This window comes from Spodoptera frugiperda, chromosome 10 (assembly GCF_023101765.2).
Source record: "Spodoptera frugiperda isolate SF20-4 chromosome 10, AGI-APGP_CSIRO_Sfru_2.0, whole genome shotgun sequence".
Taxonomy (NCBI): domain Eukaryota; kingdom Metazoa; phylum Arthropoda; class Insecta; order Lepidoptera; family Noctuidae; genus Spodoptera; species Spodoptera frugiperda.
In genome coordinates, this window is record NC_064221.1 from 10,533,828 (window position 1) to 10,561,657 (window position 27,830).

Below are 27,830 nucleotides of genomic sequence, written 5' to 3' on the forward strand. Positions count from 1 at the left end.
CATCGGCGGCGCTGATCGCTTACTTACTATTACATAAAAAGTGTAATAAATTGACCCCTACGCGTATTTTTTTTAATGAGACCTTAATTCAGTCGTTGTTTCATTAGTTCTAATCACAAAAAGAAGTGGCATATCAGATAGACTAATCAATAAACTGATAGTTTAAAAATAGTTTTTATCATATTTTTAACAAGGTGTAAATTAATTTGTTAGATAAACACAATTAAAATAAGCAATATTATCACTTTTTAATAGAATTTATTCATTCAAGATTCGATTAAAGACTCAATAATTAAATTTATTAATTCAACATTTGTAATGTAATAAAATAAATAGCAATTTAATTTATTGCTATGTTATTGTTATAAGTTATTAATAGGACAAGAATATTATAACAGAATGCCAATAAACCTGTTTGTTTGTACAAAAACATACTCATTTTAGGTTTTTTTGTCTATAACAAAGATTTCTGCTGTAGGTAAAGTACGATGTAGAAAACCGCAGGAGAGAAAAACTAAACAATTGTTCATTAGTTGTTATGTTATTATATTATTTCCTTGTACATAATAACAATAAGTACTATTTCTTTGCTATGTGACTTCATATTTTTCTAAGAAATGCCAACAGCTAAAAACAATGAAACGAGGATGGGTGGCAAATGTGCAGGCGTGGCGGATTACCTGAAGGTAAGTGGCCAGACATCCATGATGCAAGGCCAAAGGAGTAACAAGGTGAGGTGCTTTGCCAGCAACCTTTTTAAGTGTGGGAGAGCCATGCTTCAGTACGAATGGGCCGGCTCGACCGGAGTGATACCACGGCCTCACAGAAAACCGACGTGAAACAACGCTAGCGTTGTGTTTCGTTGTGTGAGTGAGGTTATGGTTTCATTTTTGATTGACAGGCCTTGTCTGGTTTGTTTCTACACAATAATCTATTACGCATACTAATTATAACAGCATCTAAGTTTTTTTGTCGGGTAAAATCCTCATAGACTTCCTCCGCCCGGGGAAAGGCGGAGGGGTATGCCGAACTCTTACCGGCTAAAACGCCCCGGTGTCTTTTCAGCACGTGATCGTGGGGGGCGCGAGAGTCCAGATTCTTCTACAGCCCCATAACACATGACGGCCAGGTCTGTCCTGACCTCATTTCTGGCACGGAGTAGTAAGTTAGGACTAACAGCATTTAGCCTAACCTAACAGCATCTAGCCTACGGGTTGGTGAACGGCCGCGAGGTCCTTCCAGTTAACCTGACCAACAACCACAAGCTTCTCCAGATTGTCATTTACGCGGGTTGGGTTTTTACGCGTGCGCGTCGCGTTACGTGTGCACCTCAATAAGCTATCAGATCACCACAGACGGGGCCCAGTAGGACTGATGCCTGATACGGAGCTGCGGACTACCTAGCGGGTTTACCGGGGCTCCGGTTCGAAAAGCAGGAGTAGGAACGGGGTGGTTTTAAGTCAGTAGGAGTCTGACACTCCCTCCCGCCTCGCCCAAGGCGAGAAAAGTCATTGGATGATTATCCACCTAAAAAAAAAAAAAAAAAGGATTTTTACGCGTAATGTGCCTAAAATACGTCAGTATTCGAATAATAATGATATTAAAATATTATACAAAAACCAGTATTTACCACTTGAAGAAATGCTTGCTTAGTTTAGTTTCATTTTTGATTGACAAGCCATGCCTGGTTAGTTTCTATACATTAATCTTTTCCACATAGGTACTAATTATAAATGATCTATAATGTAAAAATCTTAGAACCATGACTGATGAGAAGCAGGTGTTCCATTTCTTATTATTTTTGGTACTTGAAACTACACTACAATATTAGACTAGTTCTCATTCTATTAATACATTATGCGCATTGGTCTACTTCAAAAGAGGATTCGAAATCTTGATTTGAAAGCGCCACTGCTTAGGGCTGGGGCGTCAGTGTAAAGCGAGATTAAGAAATCTTAAAATGGTTTTATAGTTTGTCACGTGTAAACATGTGGCAACAGCGGGTACTATTAGTCGGTAATAAAAGGCCAGATGTTCTGTTTTCCAAAACAAATCAAAATTATATTTGGTGTTTACTAGGGCATCATAAGTGATTAGTGTTGATATTAGTATAACCCGAGCGAGTCATAAACTTTAATGACCGATTACCAATTGAACAGCAACAATATTAGACTAGTTTCATTCTATTAATACATTATCGCATTATCTACTTCAAAACAGGTCGAAATCTTGATTTGAAAGCGCCACTGCTTAGGGTAGGGTGTCAGTGTAAGCGAGATAAAGAAATATTAAAATGAACCCGCTACACGTTGCGCGGGAGCCGGTTACCCAGCCACCGCGCTGTCGATTTTCAAAGGATTTTCGCGCCATTTCAGTTCAATCGGAAGGCATTTTAGAATATTTGGTACCTACGGTAAAACGGAGTGAATAAGAATCTAGAAGTGAATAGAGACTAAAACCATAGATAATTGCTATTTGGTGCGGCCAGTGCGCCAGACATATGACCAAAACCGTGACTTTTTAGGTAATTAAATTTTACGGTGCTCACAATAATAGTTCGGTCACTACAAATTCTTAGTAAAATAACAGATATATATATAGCACGATATAAGTATGACTTAAAATTAGTATTTCAGTATTCGGGCGATAATTTTACATATTTGCTTAAGTATGTGTGGTTTACAATACATAGTGTATAGAGAAAAGCTCTACTAGTTTCGAGTCACAGATTGACTCTTGCGAGCGTAGACGTGGCGACATTGCGCAGCCTATTTGTAAGCGTCGCGTGAGTAAACCGTGATTTTTAGTTAATTTAGTATGTCCCACGATAGTTATTATAAAACTATAGTGTATAGAGGCACGAAGTACACACTTACTAAGGAAAATATACGAATTATATTAGTCTATAAATAGGTACAGACATACAATTAATAATTTTGTAATAACATTAGTTTTATTATGACACCTTTGTTTATTAATATTTTGTAATCATCTTCGAGAGGTGTGACGCATGCGCAGTTGACGTCACTAAACCACTGAGTCGCGCGTCTGTGGTGGATTATAATAACTAATGTAAGTTATAACAGTAGGTACTAGGTATTTATATAATAGGGAAGATGACTGGGTCAAAAATAAATTATTACAACTTCAATACATTTCAATACAATAAAATATTCAAAAATTAACACACTCTCATTCATAAATTTGATGAACTACTTAATTTTCGATTTTTTTAGCTAAATTTCTAGAAATAAGTCTGCTATTTGACGTCAATAACTTATGACGTCATAATAGAGTATTTCATACAAAGTTATATATACAGTGAAACTTGGTTAAGTGGGACCTGGATAAGTGAGAAACCTCCACAAATGGAACTCATACTGAGCGGTCCCTGACGCATTGGCGCAATTGACGTCTATTAGTAAACCACTATATCTGCGAGTCTGTGGTGGATTATTGTCGACTTAATGTAAGTTACCTCTATAACAGTAGGTACTAGCAAGTGAATTTATAATGCATAAATAGGGATAATGGCTGGGTCAAAAATTTACTTACAATTCTTATTCATTTATAACACATAACACATTGTTTTATTTCAGAATCACACCTCTTTATGTGACATAACTCTCATTCATAAATTTTATGAACTACTTAATTTTCAAATATTTTTCTAGCTAAATTTCTAGAAATAAGTCTGCTATTTGACTTCATAATAGAGTATTTCATACAAAGTTCATAGAAAATATCGTTTTTGACGTTTCGAAAAAAGTATTGAATTTGACTAGTAGGAATAATGCCTATAGTCAGTTATAGTAACTAATGTAAGTTATAACACTAGGTACTAACTATTAATATAACAATCGGGGCTTGTTGGTTTCAAAAAAAATATTGTATACCTACCGATGCATAATTCCAACTATAGTGCAGTGGATGCTAAACTATGAGGCTCTTCAACATAAAAAAGGTTTCCATTAGTAGAGTTTGCGAAATTTCACAGGTCCCTAAAAACGGTATAAAATGGTATTAATAAAATCTTATGATACTCGCTATCACTTGCACCACGCCTTTATAACATTACTTCTGATTTATCAATGTTTACTATGGAAACTCTATTTGTTCTCACTTAAAATATTAATACATACATTCGTTACCTATATAGATACTTATATTTACCGTTACCTATATTAATACCTAATCATAGGTTTCTTATTTTCTACCTTTTTTTACCTTTTCTTATTAATATAAGAAAAGGTTATAGAACTGTGTAAACTCGTTGCTCTAGTCTCGTGAGAATACGGGACAAATTCAAATTTATCATATAAGTAAGTCAGTTCTGTTATTGAATTAAATTAAAAGAATCTTTAGTTCGATACCTAACCCAGGCAAAGTGTTTGTTCAATACCTTTTCGAAAGACTGAAAAGATACTTTCAATCTTTACTTTCAAAAGTTGTTCAAAAATGTATCAGAAATAGCATAGAATTTGAAATTGTGCATATAGTTCAATTATTCACCCTCTAAATTGGGTACATGGTGTCCCTAAAAAAACTAGTTGAAAAAATTAGTGTCACCTCTCCTTATTCCTTTTCCAATTGACATCAACTCGTCTAAGCATGAAATAAACTCGTTGCCTATACTAAACGCGTAGTAAAATACGTATATATAAAGTTCCTAATTCAACAAACAAATAAAATAACAATTCGAATAAACATTTGTTTTCACCAGCGTGAGTTTGCAATGAGAATGTAAAGTAGTAATCACTCAATGTACTCCATCGATATAACGCGGCTAAATAAAAACGACTTGCAAATTGCTATTGTCTTTATTGAATACATAACATTCACATATGGTCGGGTTATCTCCCCTGGTCAGGCAGAACGGAGCAAGCATGTTTAGTGTAATTTAAACATTTTGAAAGACAGACGTGTGTTGCTAATATTTTTATTTAAAACAGTTATCGTAATAATCAAAAGAAAATCGTATTCACAGTGATTTCGGAAAAAAACAATAAATAAATATTTATGTCTTAAAAATACTATTAATATTAAAATTAAGTGCCAATAACACGTTATTAATAAATCAATATTATGTTTAGGAATACTAAATAATTGTTATAATGTGTTAATTCGCAAAAATAATATCATAATACAGCAATAAAATAACGAGAGTGTCATAAATAACATAACAGGTCCCAATAAATAAAAATAATAACTAATATCAATAAATAACAGGTCGAGAACTATCGAATAAAAAAAAATTACGTTTTTTTAATAAAATGTCAAGTTTAAGTTTCGAACGAGCGGGAATTAGTTCGATATTTGAAAAAGTGTTGAAGATAGTGAGGTGACTATGACGTGGACTAAAGAGCTAGACGAGGCCGCGGTACTGGCCACAAAGACTGGCCATTGGCATGTGGTGCTGTTCTATTTACTCTGTGGACTGGCGGCCATACCTACTTCATTCCTAGTATTTTCTCAGGTAATTGCACTTTTGAGTTTTTAACACATTGAACGCCGTGGTGGTCACCGGTGACCGACGTTAGCGGAGGATTTGCCTTCAACTGTTTTCTATTGGCAGTCAAAGACTTAAATATACCTTTATCAGTTTTGCCGTTTGGTAACGGGTAACGATAGGGTAGGGAATACAATTTGTCACCATTTTTGCATAAGGACAGGCATTAGGCAAAGGGAACATTCAAAGAGTTCGCCAATTACCTACTGGCCAGTTCAATGGTCTAATCGGCACATGATGAGACCATTGAAGGAGGGCAAACTTGTTATATACTGGGCATTATTCAATACTTAGGTCCAAAGCCCCCTGTCCTATAAAAGATTAGCGTTTCTGTAGTGTTATGGGACCTTATCTATCACTTAGGTAACATCTGGCGATGTTTATCGGTAAATTCTGTTTTTTTTATTATTTACCTAATTATAATTATAAGTTTCAAATCGGCGATCCGCCTTGAGCAAACGTGTTGTTTAATGCTCAAATCTTCTCCGTGTTAGAAGAAGCCTTGGATGTGGATAGTGGGGACTTATAGGCTGATATAAGTATGGGAGAGTCATGTTTCGGTACGAATGGGTCAGCTCAACAGAAAACTGGCGTGAAACAACGCTTGCATTGTGTTTCATCCTGTGAGTGAGGTTACCGAAAGCCCAATCACCCCTCACTCCTCAATCTCCCGAATCCCCGAATTCTCAACAATTCCTCACCTTCAAAAGGCTGACAACGTATTTGTAACCAATCTGGTGTTTCGGGTAACCATGGGCGGCGCCGATTGCTCACCAGCAAGTGATCCGTCTGCTCTTCTTACCGGTTTAAAAACCAAAAATAGGTGATTAGTGCAGGTTATTATTTAAAAAAGGTAATTTAAAAAATTAAAAAACCCGACTGCGTTTCTTTATAACATGAAAATGAAAAAACCTTAAAACAAGAATACAAGAAAAATTTAAGCAGTCGGGACCCATTCTATATACTATGTTTTCTAGAATTATGGCTTTCTAGAATGGGTCCCGACTGCTTAAATTTTTCTTGTATTCTTGTTTTAAGGTTTTTTCATTTTCATGTTAAAAAAACGCAGTCGGGTTTTTTAATTTTTTAAATTACCATTTTTTATTTTATTTTCTTTTAGTTTTATTATTTATTATATTTTGATATATCTAGTGTCACACTCACAGTAAATAACCACACCTCTCAAGCCAAAATCCATCGAGTCATTCAGGCTAGAGTGGGCAATATTCGAATTTGGCGCCAAAAATCCGCCATTTTGTTTTTTTAAACATTTTAATATATCCAGTGTCACTCTCACAGTAAATACGAATCTAACGACACCTCTCAAGTCAAAATCCATCAAGCCGTTTAGGCTAGAGAGTGAGCAATATTCGAATTTGGCGTAAAAATCCGCCATTTTGTTTTTTTAAACATTTTGATATATCCAGTGTCACTCTCACAGTTAATACGAATCTAACGACACCTCTCAAATCAAAATCCATCAAGCCGTTTAGGCTGCAGAGCGTGCCAAACAATTATACATACATACATACATACATACATACATACATACATACATACATACATACATACATACATACATACATACTCTCGAAAAACATAACCCTCCTTCTGGCGCAGTCGGGTAAAAAAACATTCACCCATTGTATCACAAGTAGCTACGTTGTAATTTGTAGTACACATGTGTTTAATTCATAAAACATTTCTATGTAGATTAGATACTACACGCACAGGAGGTGATATTCGTAATTAATGATTATATTGCACCAGTTAATTAATCACAATCACAGTTGGTATTTACCACACCCAAACCTACTTAATTGAATAGACGTGATCAGTCTTTATATTTAGGACTTGATACCAGATACCAATCCCTTACCTTAGACAACAAAATACATGAAAATGATGAAAAACACACATATTTTTACAGTCAAATATTTCGGAAGCCTCATTCAGTCACTTAATGGTTACTTAACCCAGTCCTTAGCGATTGTTTTGGATACAAAATCGTTACTAAGAAATAGTTTAAGTAATCATTAAATGACTCTGAGTGCGGCAGTAAGAGTACCAAGTAAGGGAGTTTTAGGGGGAATTTTCTTTACCCAACCATGATATTTGACTGCACGTTTGGCGCAATATCTGGGCAACCGGCTGTAGCGATGTAGCGATTTCGATTCCCGCACGGACCAACTCTTTGTGTGATCCACAAATTGGTGATTCGGGTCTGAGTGTCATGTGTATGTTATCTTGTATGTTTGTAAACACATCTACGACACAGGAGAAAATCCTAGTGTGGGGGCAACGTTTTATACAAAATATGGTATCTTATTATTCCACAAATGGCACCTTTGAAAAATACCTATGGGTGCCGTAAGTGGAATATCTCAGGTGCCATTAGCTCGGGTGCCATTTAAACAGGTGCCCAATGTGGAATACCTCCATAGCTCGTACAGGAGTAAGTAGTACATAAATAAATGATAAATGATATTTATTTCTATAAATAGGTTATAAAATAACACTTTTACACGTCAATATTTCAATAGATGAGGCCGGCTTCATAAGTGACATACCTACTTAACACAAGTAATCAACAAATATTTTTTGCTAACAAAATAAATATTCCATTATATTTGTTTACCTATGTTCTACTAGTTTGTGTATGTAAATGAATCGATTGGAGACGACATTGGTATCCGCCAGGTTTTACTTAAACCTTGTGCTTGATATTTGTCAGGTCACACGTACTTACATGACATTATTATAATACGCTAAAATGAGGATAAATGTGTTCATTACCTATAAGAGGAAATTGTACCTATATATAACATTTCATGTCACAATGTTAGGTAGGTACCGTACTCCTCCGAAACGGCTTTACCGATTGTTACCAAATTTTATACATATGCGTATTCAGTAGGTCTGAGAATCGGCTACTATTTATTTTCTAGAAATAATTTATAAGGCAAAACAACGTTTGCCGGGTCAGTTAGTTATATTAGAAATGGGAAGTGTGTCTGTCTGTTTGTTTGTTTAATTCTTTCTTTACGTCGCAGCGGAGTAAGTTTTATGTCATGATTCTTTTGTGTAAAGATAGCTGGAGAGCTGGAGTGTGACATATTTATGCTACATTTGATTTTTTCTAGACTCCACACTTTGCTAAAATGGGGTGTTGAAGTTTGCCATGGAACATTCAGCAATTTTCAAGACAAAAAGCTAAAAAATCGTATATGGACTAGTTGTGATTAACTAAAAAAATCGTGAATAATCTGTTTTGAAAATGTGCCCTCAACCCCTCAAAAGAGCGCGTGCATATGCGAGGACAGTAAGATTTACATTTACCTTATTTTTTAAACAATCCCCCACATTTTATGTTTTCTCCTGTATGTGCTTTTACAAACATACAAGTTCACATACACATGACATCCAAATTCATCCAATTAGTGGATCACACAAAGAGTTGCTCCGTGCGCGAATCGAACCCTCACCAACCGTTTTAAACGTCAAAACAAACATTCAGATATTAAAAATTTCCATCTATCGGTTAATAAAGCTATTTGCTAGTTCCAAAATGTAGTAGTTATAACCAGATTTGTTTTCATTTAAATTTACAAACATTCACCAAATTATCAGTCATTTAAATTATAAATTATTAAAAAGTACAAAATTCAAGGCTGTTCACAAGATAAATGGTACAAAAACAAGCGTTCCTTACCAAAATAATCATGCTCCACTAAAATAAACATAAAACAAAGATTACATTGATTTATTTTAAGATTTGTTATTGTATATGTATGTAAACATTAAATGTTTACTAACAACATGTAATTATTTATGGAGGAAAGTTCAATCACCTTATTATTTATTTATTAATGTATTTTCTATTTATGAGATTTTTTAATTCCTGTACCTAAGCAGTTTTTTTAAGGGGGGAAAATCAGCCAATGACTTCTTTCGCCATGGGCGAGGCGAGAGGGAGTGTCAGACTCTTACTGACTAAAAACCACCCCGTTCCTACTCCTGCTTTTAAAGGATAAGACATTTTTCTCCAAAACAGGTACCTACTTTGATAAATTAAAACCTTTTAATGCGATCTATCTCTGACCTGCCGGCCGCCTACCAAACGTAGAAATTATAGCAAATACCTCTTAAAGTCCAGTCATCAACAAATAGGGAGGCCAAAGCCATCCTAAGACAAATGTAACTTAACGAAGGTGAATGCTGCTACACAAGTACATAGTGTGGATATGTAAATAACATAGAGTCGCAGATTGTATCTGTTGTGCTTGTCACGTCGCGAAAGTAGTGAAAGTTAGCCGGAGAAAGGATTATTGATGATCCGAAGATTTTATTCGCGTGTTAGCATCTCAATATAGGTACCTATGTATAACACACAAAGGAAAGTACACTAGTATGTGTACTTTCGAAATTAGACATAAATAAACTAAAAAATGTCTCTCAATCAATAAAGTGTTTGAAATAAATGGATCATCATCTTATGAATCCAAAGACGTTCACTGCTGAACATAGGCTTCACACACATCTACAGCCTATAAGTGGCCACTGCTGACCAAAGACGTCTTCTCCCACGGAGAAGGTTTGAGCATTAATCACCACGCTTGCTCAATGCGGGTTGGCGATTTCAAACTTATAATTAAAAATTTTAAGTCCAATTTTCTTTACGATGTTTTCCGATTACGATGCCTTCATCGTTTATCAGTGGTGTCTAAATAATCATAGAAAGTACATATTATATCCTCTGAAAAAGTCACATTGGTACTTTGCAGTTGGTAGGGTAAGAAACAATCTGTGAATTAAGCCTTTGTTTCACAGGGCGATTATATCGTACGTCTCGCTCAACAGTAGCACTTGCGACCAATTGCTTGTTATCAGTTATCACATAGGTAACAAGAAAAATACGCGAAATAATTAGCAAAGTCGTTAGCTATCCTTATCAGGAGCACTTTAGATAATGTTTATGTTTACGAAATGTGTCAGTAATTACAATTAGTATCTGTCTAAAGGAGGTACTTACTCCTCTTATCAGGGCTACTGTAGTGGTCACTCGTGTTTACTAGACCAATGTACCAGGCAACTATGAATGTGAAGGAGTCATTGCCTTATAGTGTATTGTAATTATTAATGCTACGTTGCTGTGAATGCGTTTGGCTTTTACCAGTCATATTCTTTGGTACACATAATTTAGCACTGGTGGAAACGGACTCAACTAAGCTAAGTTTTTTATATGGAAAGATGCCTGGAATGGATGGCTTCCCTAATATCGATACATCGCATACTTGAGTTGCGCATCTTCCTCGCACCGGTACATAGCTTAGTATCGGTGGAAACGGTCACATAGTTTCACAACTTAGTTATTATATCTTCGTAGCATTGTAACAAAGTACATCTCTGTTGGAAAAGCACTCTAATCCGTACTGTGTTGCAGAGTATACAGAAATTTTGATAGACACCTGGCAACAGTGCTCTCTGATAAACCTGATTATTTACTGAATGACTATGACCCACTACTACGGCATGAAACCAGTCGAGTTCCTCGTCAAACAGTTACGTGAATAAGCCGAAAAATATAATTGTCAATGTGTGTTTCAAGTCTACAATCACAAAAGGCCGCGACAGTTTGCATGCAGCTGACCTCATGAATTCTTAATGGTTGGATCAATAGAGTTCACTGCTTAGTACCTAAGTACAATTAAATTTATATTTTCCAATCTTTGTAATGTGCTGGAAACCAGAATTGATACTGCCATCTAAGGGATAGATAGTAGCGACTTAACAGCAAACCAGGGATGGGTTTTATATCATTATCCCCAAGCTTACCACGTGACTGTTAGGTTATCGAAAATTTTGAGCTTCTACTCAGCTTGCAGTTCCTTGTCCAGAAACCTATATCCGAACCGTGTGAGTAGGTATGAGTGAAGTTACTATAGCAATGAAGAATTGAGTATTGAATACTATAGACCCCAGCGGCCCCCATCCCCAATTGTAAATCTCTGACTCCCAAGAGGCCGGCAACTTACTTGTAACTCCTCTGGTATTGTGGATATCCATGGGCGGTGCCGATTGCTTACTGTTTACCATCAGGGCATAAAAAACATTGCTGGCCTATCAAAACAAATGTGTTCCTATTTCAAGTTTGAATATTGTTTAGTTTTACATTGTTCTCACATAGTTGAAGCAATCGAAACAATGTAACCACGAATTGTATTATGAATCTGATTGAAAAAAGTAACCTATGGAGTTTCTTGCTCGTTCTTCTCCATAGAAATCTACAAATACTTTTGGAACGAGCAAATAGCTTCACTAGAGGACTGACCGACAGACAGAAGTTATTAATATTATTATATTATTTGCTTTGACGTTCAAAAGTGCCTTCCCTCTAATTGAAATAAATAAAGGGGATTGACCAACTTGTATGGGACTTTGGCTATTTTTGAACAAGCACTTCAGCTAATAATATATGTTTGATTTATTACTTCATATCGGTAAGAATGAAGATACAAACTTAGTTTTGTATCAAGATTTATATTTAGATATTTTTTTACATTTTATTGAAACTGATTATGCATGAAATAAAACATTTTTTTCTATTAAATTGCATTATTAATCCGATTCATATGTAATTAAAATATGGTCAAGGAACTCGGCATGTGGATTAATAATTTTCTGGTACCTTGCTCAGCTTAAAAACCAAATAATAGTTATTATATGTGCACATCGACCTACTGTTCTATGACCCACCATGCAGTTGCAGCAATAATGTTTTATGGCTGTCCTGCCTTTAGTGTTATTTTCATATAATATATATACAAAATATGTTTTCCTACTAATGTGTCTACTTTGTATTTACCCACGCAATAAATTGGAGTTTCAACACTCACAATGCAAAAGAACAAAGCGAATAATATCTGTCATTTTAACGAAAAACACAACAGATTGACAGCAGATTGGCAGCACTAAAGTCAAATTCAAAGCCAACTACTACAAATACTTGGTCTTATCATAACAAATACCAATAAAAATCGATTTTTTTAAAGTACAAATTGATACAAATTTATTAGGCCTCGGCCTCGAATTTTGCGGGCAGCGGGGCGGCGGCGGCGGCGGCGCGGCAGCGGCAGGATCTTTTGCGTATAATCAAATGGACCGGTTTTCGAAAACAGCGGCGCGGGAGCGGCGCGGGAGCGGGCAACGAGCGGTGCACTCCAGTCAAGCGGTGACCGCCCGCGTTGCGCGTCTGCATTGTAGTATAGTGTTGTGTACCTACATTTTTTTTTGTGACGTATCAAAATGTCCTCGGACGTGCAAGAGCAAATGATTTCGGCAATCTTTGAGAGGACACCCATACGGAACAGCAAAGATGTGAACCATAAAAATAGAAGAAAAATTAACCAATTATGGGAAGAAATAAAAAACGAACTGAATATTGAAGACTAAAGCAAAAACTGAAATCACTCTTGATAGTTTCAAGAATATAGTCAAAAGTTTCTACACTCATTCTAGTGTAGTCGTAGAATTTGTCGGGATTTTGTCTCTGTTCTTCATAATTTCGATAAAACTCGCCATTTATTTTCCTTGCCCTATAGTAGGTCTTCTTCTTTTGCCCACAGTAAATCGAGCGTTAGGAATAAATTTGAATCAAAAAGATTTCGTTCGCTAATAAAAACAAATATCTCGACAACACAACCACGAACACAACACTACACCGCTGTAGTGCCGCGCGATCTGCCCGCTAGTTTCGAGAACGGGTCCGCCGCCGCCGCCCCGCTCCCGCTCCCGCGCCGCCGCCGCCCCGCTGCCCGCAAAATTCGAGGCCGAGGCCTTAGGGTCAGACATTTACTAAAATATAAACAAAATTATTGGTAAATTACATTTTTGTTGAGCAGCCTGTTCAAAAATAGCCAGATTTGGACAATCTCCTTTGACTTTGACTTTGTCATTAACTAAAAATCACGGTTTACTAAATTAATGGAGAAAAGCTGTACTATTTTCGAGTCACAGATGGATTCTTTATCATGAGCAGAGAGAGCAAATCGTGGGTTAAGAACTAGAGTAGCGTAAGGGCAAAATGACAACTTCTCAGGAGAGCCGAAAAACAACTCAAATTTACCTACCGTCAACTTGTAGGTCTTTTGTGGCAAAATCTATAGTATCTGTATATCTGGTTTTTACTTAAAATAAAGCTTTATTTATTGGCTACAGATTACTGTAAATGTATGGTAAAAAATTAAATTAAAAAAATATATATACATATATTTTTCTAAAACTGGTTGACATACGTCATAATAACGGACTGCATTACTTTAATTATTTAGTGCCATAGTAGCGTAACCCACCCTTACGTTTTTTGGCACGGAGAAAAATTACAGAAGCGTACAAAACAAGGACCCATAAGCAGTAACGGCTCCTTACGTTTATTTGGCACGAAAAAATTAAGGCTACAAAATCATAATTCGGTGTCCTATTCGCTCGTAAGTCGAGTTACAATCGTTGTGCTCATAACTTTATTGACAAAATAATGTCAAGATTATTGTAAGTAGAAATACTTCCTTTTAGCAATAAACAAACTTGTTAATTTTTTATGCGTTATTATTGTACTAAGCAATCTACACACTACATCGTTCCAGTTTTTCGGCACATACAAATATGGGGATTGAAAAAGCGAATGGTGAAAAAAAAAAATTTTTGAGTTTTTGCCCTTACGCTACTCTAGTTCTTAACCCACGAAATACGGCAGCCTACTACACTAGTCGCGATTTTATGTTAATTTACTATGTCTCACGATAGTTATTTTAAAAATGCAATGATAATGAAAAAAATGTAATGTCCCTGCATTTTTATCTACAATACTACATATTCATCAATTTGACGTAACATGTACTTACCGAAGGTACTTCCCAGGTGAGGTAACATCAAAGATATTTATCTACTAAAACTGCAGTTAATACGGATTATATGCATAAACAATTTGAGCCAATACGTTGTTATCAGTAGATAATAATTTAAAATATATAATTAGGGAATTTCACTCTGTACATATTATATAGGTATTGAATATTCATATGTGTATGAATAATAAGATTGAATTAAATGGTATAAAATGGTATATTATTGAACTAGCTACTCCCGCTCGGTTTGACTCGCACTGCTCAGCTCCTATTAATCGCAGCGTGATGTTTTATAGCCTTCCTCCTTAAATAGACTATGTAACAAAAAAAGAACTATTCAAATCAGACTAGTAGTTCCGGACATAAGCGGGCTCAAACAAACAAACTCTTTAACTTTAAGTACCTATATAGCTTAGATTTGTCTATATGAAGAAAAGTTTGCTTACAAAATATTTGAGTTAGAAGTCTGTTCTATAGTTATTTATCGGTTTGTCTGAGTCTATGTGTACCTGCATCACGCAAAGGCTAAATTTAATAATAATTGCATTATCCAGCCGCTGTAGACATTATAACTACTGCTTTACGTGTGTTGCGGCATAGCCACAGGCACTAGAGTACCTGACGCTAATTTCGACTGAACCTATGAAACAACTATGTTTGGCATTCATGTTGAATTTTTGGTGTAATAGTCGGACACAAAACAATATTTTTTTAGTGTATTTGTTTTTTAAGTTTTGTGTATATCTACATTTATTTTTATTGTTCTTTTTTTCTTATTTTATTTCGCGAGTATTTACTGAATTTTCTAATTTTTCTAGTTAATTTTCTAAAATTAAGTCCGCTATTTGACGAACAAATCTGATGACGCCATAACGCACTATTTCATACCTAAAAATTTCATAGAAAATAATATGGTTTGTAACATTTAGTAAAGAGTATTGAATTTGACTACTTAGGTATTAAGAATACTTGATTAGGATTATGGATGCTTGTTTCCAGGTTCGTAATATTTATCATGAAGTGTTAAAATTGTTATATATAATGAAAACTTCAACAAAATTAAGTAAAAGCGAGCGTATTACACTTAGCCACATTTATTATTAAGCACTTTTATCATTTCGTAGAAGAACCTATTAATTACAAATACCTATGTCCCTATTATATTCACAATCGATTACTTCCTAAGCATTTCCATTACCCATTTATATGAAACTATGTCACATCTACAAAGCATAGTATACCCATAATAAACAAGTGACGTCATACCGTATTCAGGGCATTCCGTAAACTGATTTTCATGACAAAAGTACCAGGGAGTCATGATCGTGAGACAATGCATTGAGATCAGTTTTCTCAGTAAAGGATAAAGGAGTCGTGAGCTTAGTTATGAAGTAATCGGAATTACGATTGACTTGAAATTGTATACTGCGTATTAGCAATGACATATTGTAATGGTCAACTATTGGAATAGTATTCAGTATTTAGTACTTTTGGTCTACCATTTTTTTACGGTATAAGCCGGTAAACAAAAGGAAGGTTTACCAGATGGTAAGCAATCGCCGCCGCCCGCCCATGGACATACGAAACACCAGAGGCGTGACAATTACGTTATCGGCCTATTGGGGCTTAGGAATTTACGGGTCGTTGGGGAATCGGGGATTATGCCTCCAGTAACCTCACTCACACAACGCAAACGTTGTTTCGGTTTTCTATGAGGCCGTGGTATCACTCCGGTCGAGCCGGCCCATTCGTGCCGAAGAATGGCTCTCCCACACTTAAATGCAGTTGGCTCATGTACAACATTAACATGGGTTCATTTCACACACAGAACTACTGTTTAAGTAGTTCATGCATCATTTAAAAGTGATTTTAATTTAAAATGTTGTAAGTTGATGTATTACAAATGGATTGGCGCAGTGCCAAAATACGAGTTCGTAAAGTGCTATCCATTCCGTTAATTGAGTTAAACGTTGTTTATTTAACAGTTTAAATGACTAATCTGTGGAACATAAAATGTGTAATAAATTATTCGGAATAGTTTATCTCAATTCTTTGATTGATCGGCTATTACCTATACTACATTAGTACTACTTAAGTCACTTAAGCTAATGCTCTGGATAATTCATACTACAGACTATATTATTTATTATCAATATTATAAATGGGAAGGTATGTTTGTTTGTTGCTCTTGCTTCGCGTCGTAACGGAACGAGTTAATGACATGATTTTTGTGTGAAGTTGGAAAGTGACATAGGTTACTTTATTAAGATCCCAGTGGATGTTTGTATGGAACATTCCGCAATTTTCAAAATAGAATACAAAACATTGGCACGTGGACATTTTATGACTAACAAAATAATCGTGTATAGTTTTTTTTATATATCTGCCCCCAACCCTTTTAAAAATGCGCCTGTCCATTAGTTTTTTAAGGGGTTTGTGGAAACAACATGCCCATTTACCGTGAAATGCCAATTAATCTATCTTCTTCTTCTCTTCTATCTTCTAAACTTTGTGTTTGGCATAATACGTGTAGTATTATGCCAAACACAAAGTTTTTTAAGATGTTATCTTTAAAAACTGTTCTGAATTTGTTCTTTTTCTCATTGTTTCCAGGTCTTTACAAATGCAACACCAGAACATTGGTGCGCCCCACCACCAGAACTGGATCACCTAGGATTACCAGACCAGCTGCTTCGCTCCCTAACAATACCAGGAGAGCAGGGAACGTACGAGTCATGCACAGCGTACGATATAGACCGCAAGGAGTTACGAGAAGCGCTCGGAGATTTCATCGTCGAAAGGTAATTCTGATTTATGATCGCCTGGTGACATGACTTTCTTTTTTGTAGTTAGTGGTAATTTGCCAATTTTTTTTTTTTACATTATTTATTTGGGACAAACGTGTGAGAGTGCTTTGGCACGCATGGGCCCGACTGGAGTGATACCCTCACAGAAAACCAATGTGAAACGACGCTTGCGTTGTGTTTCGTCGTGTGAGTGAGGTTATCGGAGGCCCTATTACTTACCTTCCCAATCTTTATTGTCAACAATCCTCAAACTCCTAAAATTAAAAGGCCGGCAACGCACGGTGCCGATGGCTTACCATCAGGTGATCCGTCAGCTCGTTTACCGGCTTATCTCATAAATAAAAACAAATGTTATATTTCAGTGCTATCCCACGTTGACTGTTTTCATCTATTTTCGTCTAGACTCTCGACTAGTTAATATTTCTACCTTGTCAACACACTTGGCAGTTGTAAATTAGCTGTGAACTAAGCGTCCTTATATTTAGTTCAGTTCGATGACTCCCGCAGATTAATAATTATTGTTTTGACTTCAGAAAGTTATTAATATACATATTTTAGCTCAGAATTTGGAACTGTGTTTAAGGTGATTTTCCAACAGATGTGTGCTGTGCTACGTTGCTATGGATATGATGTTTGGCTTCCAGCCTTCCATCAATCATATTCATAGGTAGGTACACATAGCTTAGCACTGCACTGGTGGAAACGGACTCAGCTAAGCTATGTTTTTATATGGAAGGATACGTGCTATGGATGACTTCCCTACTATCGATACATCGCATCTTCCTCGTACAGCTACATAGCTTAGTATCGGTAGAAACGGTCACATAGTTTCACAGCTTAGCTATTACATCTTCCTAACATAGCTACATAGCACATCTCTGGTGGAAAGGAACCCTTCTTCTTGTCTTTAGTTGTTAGTTTCTTATTCAGTTACCATCCCATAAGATTACCTGGATCATTTGCGGTCGTCGTAGCATAAAGCATCTTGCATCACCAGCAGTACCCTTAGAACAAGTTTGCTTTACGTTGCACGAAATTGAAACGTAAGAACGTTCGGCGCTCTGATTGCCTGGCGATAATGAACCAACCAATCAGAGCGCCAAACACGCTCTTGATTTGTTTTCGTTCAAAGCGAACTCATATTAAGGGTATTGAACCAGAAGCATCCATGAGTGCAGTGCAACAAAATTTAACATTATACTATGTACATAGGATTGACTTAGGTGTTACGAACATAGCAATTCTCAAAATCTAGACTGATAGTTGCCTTGATTGTCATTGTCACGATAAGGCATATAATAGGATCAAAACAACAATTGTACCGGTTTTAAATACGTATAAATAAACTTGTAGGTATTTAAATAATGATATGTAAAGCCTAAGAACTATTTATTAACATCGAATAGTGGTGGACCTTCGCTGGGGATTAAAATATGGTCCATTTTAGAAGTATAAGCACTACGTATCAAAATATCACGCACGAGTATGCACGCACAAGAGTTACTGCCTTTTTTGATGTGGGAAAGTCATCCAATAAATTCTCCCGTCTTGGGCGAGGCACGAGGGAGTATCAGATTCTTACTGATTAAAAATCACCCCGTTCCTACGCCTGCTTTTCGAGCCGGAGCCCCGGTAAACCCGCTGCGGACTACCTGTCCACAGCTCCGGATCAGGCATCAGCCTTGACAGCTCTTTTCTGAGGGTTCTAAGGGCGGTTTGAGGCGCGCACAGAACGTGACGTGCCGTATGGCTCTGGTTCTTGTCGGGCGGCAAGCTACCATTGCTCGCCGTCCGCAGACCCGCACTTACGGTGGCCGGAGATCATCGCGCGAAGAGTTGTTGTCTAGACTAGTGTAGTGGACTAATTACATGGTCCGAGTATGCACGCAATACATGTACTTTTTGTTTCTTTTTTATCTGTATCATGGAAAAATACGCTTATTAGACTATGCTTACACCTATGTTCTGAATTTTCAATCTTGGATTAACCGAAGATTGGAGTCCAATACCATATTTTGTTTCACATAAAATTAAATTGAACTTTACTATTAATCACAATAGAAAACACATTGTGTGTCGCGTAGATCTACGTTGGTTAATATATCACACAATATTAAAGATATGAGTACGCAAGCACTTGACTCTTGTACTACGGACTTTATGATAATTTACTTTTTATCGTGAAAGAAAAAATAGAAAAACAAATAGCATATATTATGATTGTTATGTATAGTTGCTCTTAAAAAAACTTAGTTCTTGTTACATGCTCGCGCGAGCGATACACGGCGCGCGGCGCCTGCGTTTTTTGTCCCATTCTGTAATATATAAATCGGTAATATACCTATATATCTGATACTTGGGAGCAAAAAGATGAAGCCAGCCAGCCTTTTTGTTTCATCTCTATATATAAATATCTATTGCTGTTCGTTAGTCTCGCCAAAACTAGAGAACGGCTGGACCAATTTGGCAAATTTTGGTCTTGAATTATTATTTGTGGAAGTCCAGGAAAGGTTTAAAAGGTGAGAAAATAATGTTTGAGGCAGTACGAAGTTTGCCGGGTCAGCTAGTTTCTTGATAAATATTTTCTAATACAAGTAATTTTATTAATTGGTAACGTATGTCGTATGACAGGTTATTTAAGTACTTACCTTTGAACTGAGAGTATTTTGTTGTAAAACAAATATTTTATACTAGGAGTGCATAAGAATAAACAAGATGTCAGACTGACAGATGATACATGATATCAATTTCAAAAATATTAAAAGCAAAGTTTATTTACGTCCAAAGTTAAATGGAAACGTATCGTGTATAATTTTTACACGTTCATTTATATTAATTACAATAATTAAGCCGTTTACAACAACATTCATCAAATTGATCACAAAAAACAAACACGTGGGCGTCCAATTGAACCAACAGACGTCTCGTTCATTGAATTTTTTGCAAGTTTCACGTAACTCGAGTCGATTTTACTACGTCATTTGCGATTTTGCAAGGTTTTACCATGCGCAACTAAATATGACCATGGTAATTTAGTTGCGGAATATTTATAAAATTGAATAATTGAAAATAGATTTTTTTTATGCTATAAGCCGGTAAACGAGCAAACGGATCACCTGATGGTAAGCAATCGCTGTCGCCCATTAACACTTGAAACACCAAAGGCGTTACAAATGCGTTGCCGGCCTTTTAGGGGTTAGGAATTTAAGGGTTTTTAGGGAATCGGGGATTGGAAAGATCGGAAAGGGAGCAATTGGGCCTTCGGTAATCTCACTCACACTACGAAACACAACGCAAGTTGTTTCACGTTTCACCATACAGAGTTGAAGACACATTTTTTAATATTAATTATTCTTTGTAAAAGTATATCAATAATTGTATTGTTTTCTTCCACAGGACAGTGACGACTAAGGAAGGCAATGCTTTCCATACACTGCAGATATATCAGCTGGTCTCTGTTAGCGATGAACGCCAGAAAGAATTGGTAAGTACTTATTTTACGCAGCTGATCTACATATTTAGAGTCTAAGCAGTATTGGAGTCTGATAGACCAGTCTATAGACTTTAGAGGCCGATTTCAAATTTTTGTGAGGATGGAAAATTGTCAAACAAAATGACTCTTGCTAACTAAAGAGTAACACCACCAAATATGTTTGAATTAAAGCAAAGATTTATATTTATTCACGAGCATAATAAAAATAGAGAGTCCCTTTGTGGGATAGTCCAGAGCTGCGGACTATATAGCGGGTTACCGAGGCTCCGGTTCAAAGAGGAGTAGGAACGGTGTGGTTTTAGTCAGTAAGTCTGACACTTTACCAAGGCGGGAGAAGCCATTGGATAATTTCTCACCCTCAAAAAAAAAATTAGTCCCTATGTACCATCTTTATTTTTAACCATGATCGTCCTACTGCAAGGGAAAGGCCTCTCTCCTCCCACTCTACAATACACAATAATATATATGTAGGTATGCTAAAGAAGATTTCCAAAAAAGATAATAACATACATTTGTTTTCAACTCACAGATATCAAACGTCACCAGCGCGGTGCTCTCAGTGAGGAGGAACACTACATCACCATGTGCCAATGGCTGGCGGTTCAGCACGGAACAGTACCAGGATACCCTCGTCACTGATGTGAGTATAATTTTATAGGTGCCTGTTAGAGCTTAACTCTATTTCTTCTACGTTTTGTATAGTTTAAATATTATTTATTTCCTTAACCAAGAATGAATGCCTGATTTTTGCGGTGGCTGGGCAACCGGCTGCCGCGCAACGTGTAGCGGGGTCGATCGACCGATGATCCACAAATTGTTGTTTCGGGTCTGGGTGTCATGTGTATGTTTGTAAACGCACCCACGTCATAGGAGAAAACCCTAGTGTGGGGCAACTTTTTGTAGAAAAAGAAGAATATTGTCATTCGGTGTCCCATTTTCTTCATAAGTGTTGCATGTTGGTTCTTAATCTGATGATCCGTATTGTTTTGTTTTCCAGTTCTCCCTAGTCTGCGACATGGACTGGCTTCCAAGAATGTGCAACACTCTGTTTTGGGTGGGATCCATCTTTGGGAACCTCTTCTTTGGATGGATGTCGGATAGGTAGGTAAATAAAAATCTTTAAATACGTAGTGTAGTACGGAGTCTGAAAATGTGCTCGGTGAATGACAATGAACTCCATATACATGGAACACAACATAACTGATGAAAAGATTTTTTATGGTATAAGCCGGTAAACGAGCCGATGAATCACCTGATGGTAAGCAATCGGTGCCGTTCATGGACACCCGAAACACCAGAGGCGTTACAAGTGCTTTGCCGGTCTCTTGGGGGTTAGGAATTGAAGGGTTGTTGAAGAATCGGAAGATTGGAAAGAAGGTAAATTGGGCCTTCGGTAACCTCCCTCAAACAACGAAGCACAACGCAAGCATTGTTTTCGTCGGTTTTATGTGAGGCCTTGGTATCACTGTGGTGGAGCCGGCACATTCGTGTCGAAGCATGGCTCTCGCACACTTAAGTTACATTGCTTATATGCATCTCCACCAACGCATTTGATGAATATAAGGCGTGACGTTAATGCTTTACACCTATGTTTCTTTTCTTCCTTGCAGATACGGCCGTCGCCCCACAATCCTACTGATGGTATTCCTGGAAGTTCCTCTGGCAATAGCATCATCATTCGCGACGTCGTTCTGGACATATGTAGGGCTGAGAGTGGCTGGTGGACTGTTCTTCCCAGCTCTGTACCAGCTGCCGTTTATATTGGCACTGGAGCTGATGCCGCCTGGACAGAGGAATCATACAGGTAGATAGAATTTTAGTAGATACCGGCAACATCAAGAGCTAATGGCAGTTCTTTGCTGGACTGTGGATCTCTTTGAGAGTTTTCCATATTATCTGAGCTTGGTGAGAGGTAGAGAGTGCTGCAGTTTGGTCATTGTTTTTAATACCTTAATTGGCTACTACGATCCCAACCGGGAAGAACGGGCCCAGTAGTGCTGATACCTGATTTGGAGCTATGGACTATCTAGCTGGTTTACCGGGGCTCCGGGTCGAAAAGCAGGAGTAAGAACGGGGTGTTTTTTAGTCACTATGAGTCTCGCCTCGCCCAAGACGAGAGAAGTCATTGGATGATTAACAATCTTAAAAAAAACGGGGAGAGCAGCCTCGTAACAAATAATGATTTTCAAGCTACACGATAGTTTGTAAATAAAATAAATAAAGAGTCTAAAGCACAAACTTGTAGTGTACCATAGTATTCGGCAAAGCAATATTTTAACCAAGTAGTTTATTTTAGTAAACTTCTATATGCTACTAACTGTCTACGTTTATGTTTTCCAGGTATTGTGGTAGGCATGCTGTTTGCCAGCGGCATGTGTCTGCTATCACTCCTGGCGTACGCTGTGCAGGACTGGTACCACCTGTCTTTAGTCACTACGTTACCTTTCATACTCCTTTACGGGTAAGTTAGTTATTTAGGTATAAACTTAAATAGATTTCAAGTAGTTTAAAATCTACCAGACTTTATTAACCACACCAACATCACGCCTTTTATCCCTGAAAGTGTAGGCAGAGGTACACATTACGGCACGTAATGCCGCTTTACAATGTAGCCCACTTTTCACAATTATTTTGTGTTATAAGTCCCATGTAATAGGGGGTGAAACTATTGCCATAATATACTGGGCACAATTCCAGACTCTGTGCTTCTATTGAGAAATTTTCGAGAAATGCCCAGTAATAGTTTTCCCGACACGGATATCGAACCCGAGACCCCTTGCCCGGCTGTCGCAATTGTGACCACTCGACCAACAGCAAGCAGTTTGCGCCACAGATTTATATCAAAATATCATGTTTGTTATTTCATACTTATGGGTTTTCACTTTCCAGATATTATTGGCTAATACCAGAATCTCCAAGATGGTTAGTCGGCAGAGGCCGAATAGCTGACGCTGAGAAAGTCCTCAGGAATCTCGCCAGGAAAAATGGCATCATATTAGAAAGAGGATTTTTGTTAGAATTACACGTAAGTACTTTGATCAAAATCGATATTAATGGGAGAGCCATGCTTTGGCACGAATGGGCCGGCTCAACCGGAGTGATACCACGGCCTCACAGAAAACCGACGTGAAACGACGCTTGCGTTGTATTTCAATGTTTGAGTTAGGTTATCGGAGGCTCAATTCCGATGGGCGATACGTATGCTCCTTTATCGGCGTGACATTGAAACTTTAAAATACAACTTTACAAATCAAATCATTGTTTTATAACTAATAATATTGACTTTTCCAGAAAAAAATAAAAGAGGAAGAAGAAGAAATGCAAGAAGAACTAGCAACAATGTCCAACATGAACGGACACATCGCTGGGTACACAGAAGTACCAGAGAAAGACGAAGCTCTAGACAGAAGAATAAGTAACATGCTGACATTCAAACCAGACTTAACAAGAATATCAGAAACAGACGAAGCCAACAAGAGCAATTTAGAAAAGATAATAGCACTAGAAGTAGCAGAAATCGTGAATAAGAAGTCAAGATTAAAGAGAGAAGAGAAAGAAGAAGATAAGGACCCAAATGCGACTGAAACTACAAATCTGAATGCGGACCATCAGCAGAAAGCGACACAGACTGAGTTTACCAAATCACCAGCGAGTACTTTACGAAGAAAGTCTATACAGTTAGTCAGTAAGATATTTATACAAGGGGACGTTGAGGATGTAATAGAGAACAAACGAATGGATGATCAGAATTCTGAAGGAGACTGTAAGGCGTCTCCGCTGGATGTGTTTCGGTATCCGAACATACGGAAGAAGTTCTTCATACTGACGTTTGATTGGGTCGCGCTTGGAGTTGTGTATAACAGTATGAGTTACAATACTCCCAATTTGGGCGTTAACGACTATTTGGCTTTTTTCATTGGTAAGTTCATTATTATAATTTACATTTGATTTAACTAAACTGGAACAGCCTGCCTCTTTAATGGTCGCAAGTTCGACTGCCGGGCAAGCGGTCTCGGGTTCGATACAAGTCGGCAAAGTAGTAGTGGGGTATTTCTTAGTATTAGCACGGAATCTGGAATTGTTCCCAGTATATGGCAATAGATTCACCCCTTATTACATGGGACTTATAACACAAATGGTAAAAAGGCATTACGTGCCGTAATGTGCACTATTCTTTCGAGGATAAAAGTCGTATTCCACATACGACTTGATTGAACTATGTTTTGTTGAGCTTAAACTGTAGAATAACAATAATGTTGTCGCAGGTGGTGCCGTAGAGATCCCATCGTACTTCATAGCGTGGCGCTGCATGGAGCGGTTCGGCCGCCGCTGGGTGCTCTGTATCTTCATGTGTGTCGGGGGTGTCGCTTGCATCAGCTGCGTCCTTGTGCCTGAATGTGAGTCACTTTTTAATGGAATCTTTTCTTATACTGTTACGAATCTTTACTATGTTACCTATTTACTGAGCGTAATAACAGATTTTTTTTAAAAAAACGTCGCCCCACACTGGGATTTTTTCCTGTGTCGTGGGTTTACAAACATACAAATTCATATACATACAATTCAGGTTTGCTCCGTATGGAATCAAACTCGCTACACGTTGCGTAGCGAACGGTTGCCCTGCCACTGCGCCAACCGTGTAGCCGAATTTACTACTATTCGGTTTCGGTAGATGAATATCTATTACTACAATATCAATATCAATTACTAGTCCAATGCCTACTATTCATTAGACCAGCAAAAGTCATCTTCTCCATTTTTCATTACTGAGGGTCGTGTCTACAGGAGTTTCCTCTAAGTCCTTTAGACTAAGTAGAGAATCAATAATGAGATCTGTAAGATTTTTCTTAAACCTATTTATGACTTTGACTTTCATTTATTCCAGCGTGGCCATGGATAACAGTATCCCTCTCGATGCTGGGACGTCTATTCGCCGCGTCATCATTCGCTGTATTCTACGTCCTGATCGGAGAGTTACTACCAACAGTGCTGAGAGCCCAGGCCATGGGAGCTGCGTCATTTATATCTGGATTGGGGTTACTAGCCTGCCCATATATTGTGCACTTGGTAAGTTTTAACTTGATTACTTTAGATTCTATTGAGTGATTGAGTGAAAAATAGTGTTATTAGAGAAAAGTGTGGATTGAAAGATGACGTAGCGAAAAGGATTGAAAAGGCAATGTTACGATGGTTTGGATATATAGAAAAGATGGATGAAAGCAGATTTATGAAAGAAATATATAAGGCGGATATGAATGGGGCCGTCGGTAGAGGGCGCCCTAGACAGACATACAGCGACCGGATTAACGATATATTGAAGAAGGACCAAATTAAAAGCTTCCTTAACCGACGACAATACGTGAAAAGACTGATGACTGTTAATGAAGCGAAAGAGATATTATGTAAGATTCGTAGTACCTAATTGACATTCTAATGTCTCTGCCTACCCCCATGGGAGACAGGCGTGAGGTTTTGAATGTAGGTATATTATTTTATACCTACACCAGTTCAATACGTTATATTATGTGTTCCTTTCAAGATTAAATGATAAATTATATTTAATGTAACTTTTTTACACGTCAATCTCTTAAATAACTAGATTAAGTTGCATTTACTATATCAAATTATTTTGTCTGTAATTTTCCAGGCTGTATACTCCAGAGCCTTGCCGCTTACAATAATGGGAGTGTTGAGTGTGATGGGAGGCGTCACCTCCCTGTTCCTGCCAGAAACCTTGAACCAGCCACTGCCGCAGACCCTGGGAGATGGCGAGACCTTCGGAAGAGACTTCAAAATATTCAGCTGTGTGGAAAGACCGAGGGAAAAGTGATGTGTCAAGTTTGTGAACTTTTGGTGCAGAAAATGATACAACGACGTCACAAATTGCAAATGTATATACGTATATGTAGATGGATGAAGATATCGTCTTGGTTGTTTATTTTACTATAAAATGAATTTCTGTTTGTTGGTCTCGCTTAAGTCAAAAATAGGTGGACCGATTTGGCTAATTTTGTTCTTGAATCATTTAGGGAACGTTTAAAAAGTGAAAAAAATTTTTTAGAGTTAAGACGAAAATTGCCAGGTCGACTAGTTTTGAATAATTCAGTTTATTTAACAGTGGTATAGTTCTTACAAATTGTGTTCGCTTTCTTTTATAAAAACTGTTTTTGCAAGAACCTTAATTAACACACTTCAATTAAAGTAGAAAAACTGAAATGAAATCGAAATATAGAGAAAAGCATGAGCTAAGCAAATATTGTTAACATAAAGAAAATAGACACATACGACGATAAAATGGTTTATACAAATATAAATCTTAACAATGTAATAATATAAGAAGTGTAAATAACACAACAAGAAATTGAAGTCACAAAGTTTAATAAGAAATACACACAAACTCTCACACAGCTAAGAATTCACGTCACAATTGTTTAGAACTTTAAATTTAAATGTGTTACTTTAGATAAAGTGTGTGTTCGTAGGATATTGAATGTAAACTAAACTATAAATATAAGGCACAAGTACAAAAGCGAAATATGTAAATAACATAAACTTGTAAATATTAAAACTAATTTTATATCGTACATCTATGTCTTTTACTATCTCCTTTTTGTTTCTGTTCTCCTGGTACTATTAGGAATCATTTTTTTTTTATTTGCCTATTTACTAGGCTTTTCTCCTGTGTGGTGGTTGCGTTTACAAACATACAAGTTCACATGCACATGACACCCAAAATCATCAATTTGTGGATCACACAGAGTTGCTTCGTGCGGGAATCGAACCCGCTACACGTTGCACGTCAGCCAGTTGCCCAGTTACCACGCCAACCGTGTAGTCGTCTTCTTATCTGGCAATCCTGGAGGCCAAAATCTCTTTTTTGGTAATGTCATAATTTCAAGTAGTTTTTAAATCATTTGTAACTTTACAGGCTTTAAATTCATAACATACCGTAAAACGGGGGGAACAGGAAACGAGAGATGAATAGAGACAAAAGAAGCTAATGGTATAGATTATATTGCTGCTGTGACCTATAAAGTACAAAGAAGAATATATCTAGAAATTATTCATAGTTCATCCCGTTTTACACAACTTATAGATGTTTCTGCCAAGATTAAATT

General features: G+C 37.0%; 1 protein-coding gene across 1 annotated transcript; it reads left to right on the top strand.

Annotated features, from left to right (window-relative positions):
- Window positions 1-4,896: 4,896 nt before the first annotated feature.
- LOC118277543 (beta-alanine transporter) lies at window positions 4,897-27,296 on the top strand. Its single transcript, XM_035596384.2, has 12 exons — window positions 4,897-5,476; window positions 17,026-17,213; window positions 20,616-20,703; window positions 21,242-21,352; window positions 21,710-21,813; window positions 22,323-22,516; window positions 23,053-23,173; window positions 23,602-23,737; window positions 24,004-24,631; window positions 24,978-25,109; window positions 25,598-25,779; window positions 26,360-27,296. The coding sequence occupies exons 1-12, from the start codon at window positions 5,348-5,350 to the stop codon at window positions 26,540-26,542; spliced, it is 2,196 nt and encodes a 731-aa protein (XP_035452277.2). The 5' UTR covers window positions 4,897-5,347; the 3' UTR covers window positions 26,543-27,296.
- The last annotated feature ends 534 nt before the right edge of the window (window positions 27,297-27,830 follow it).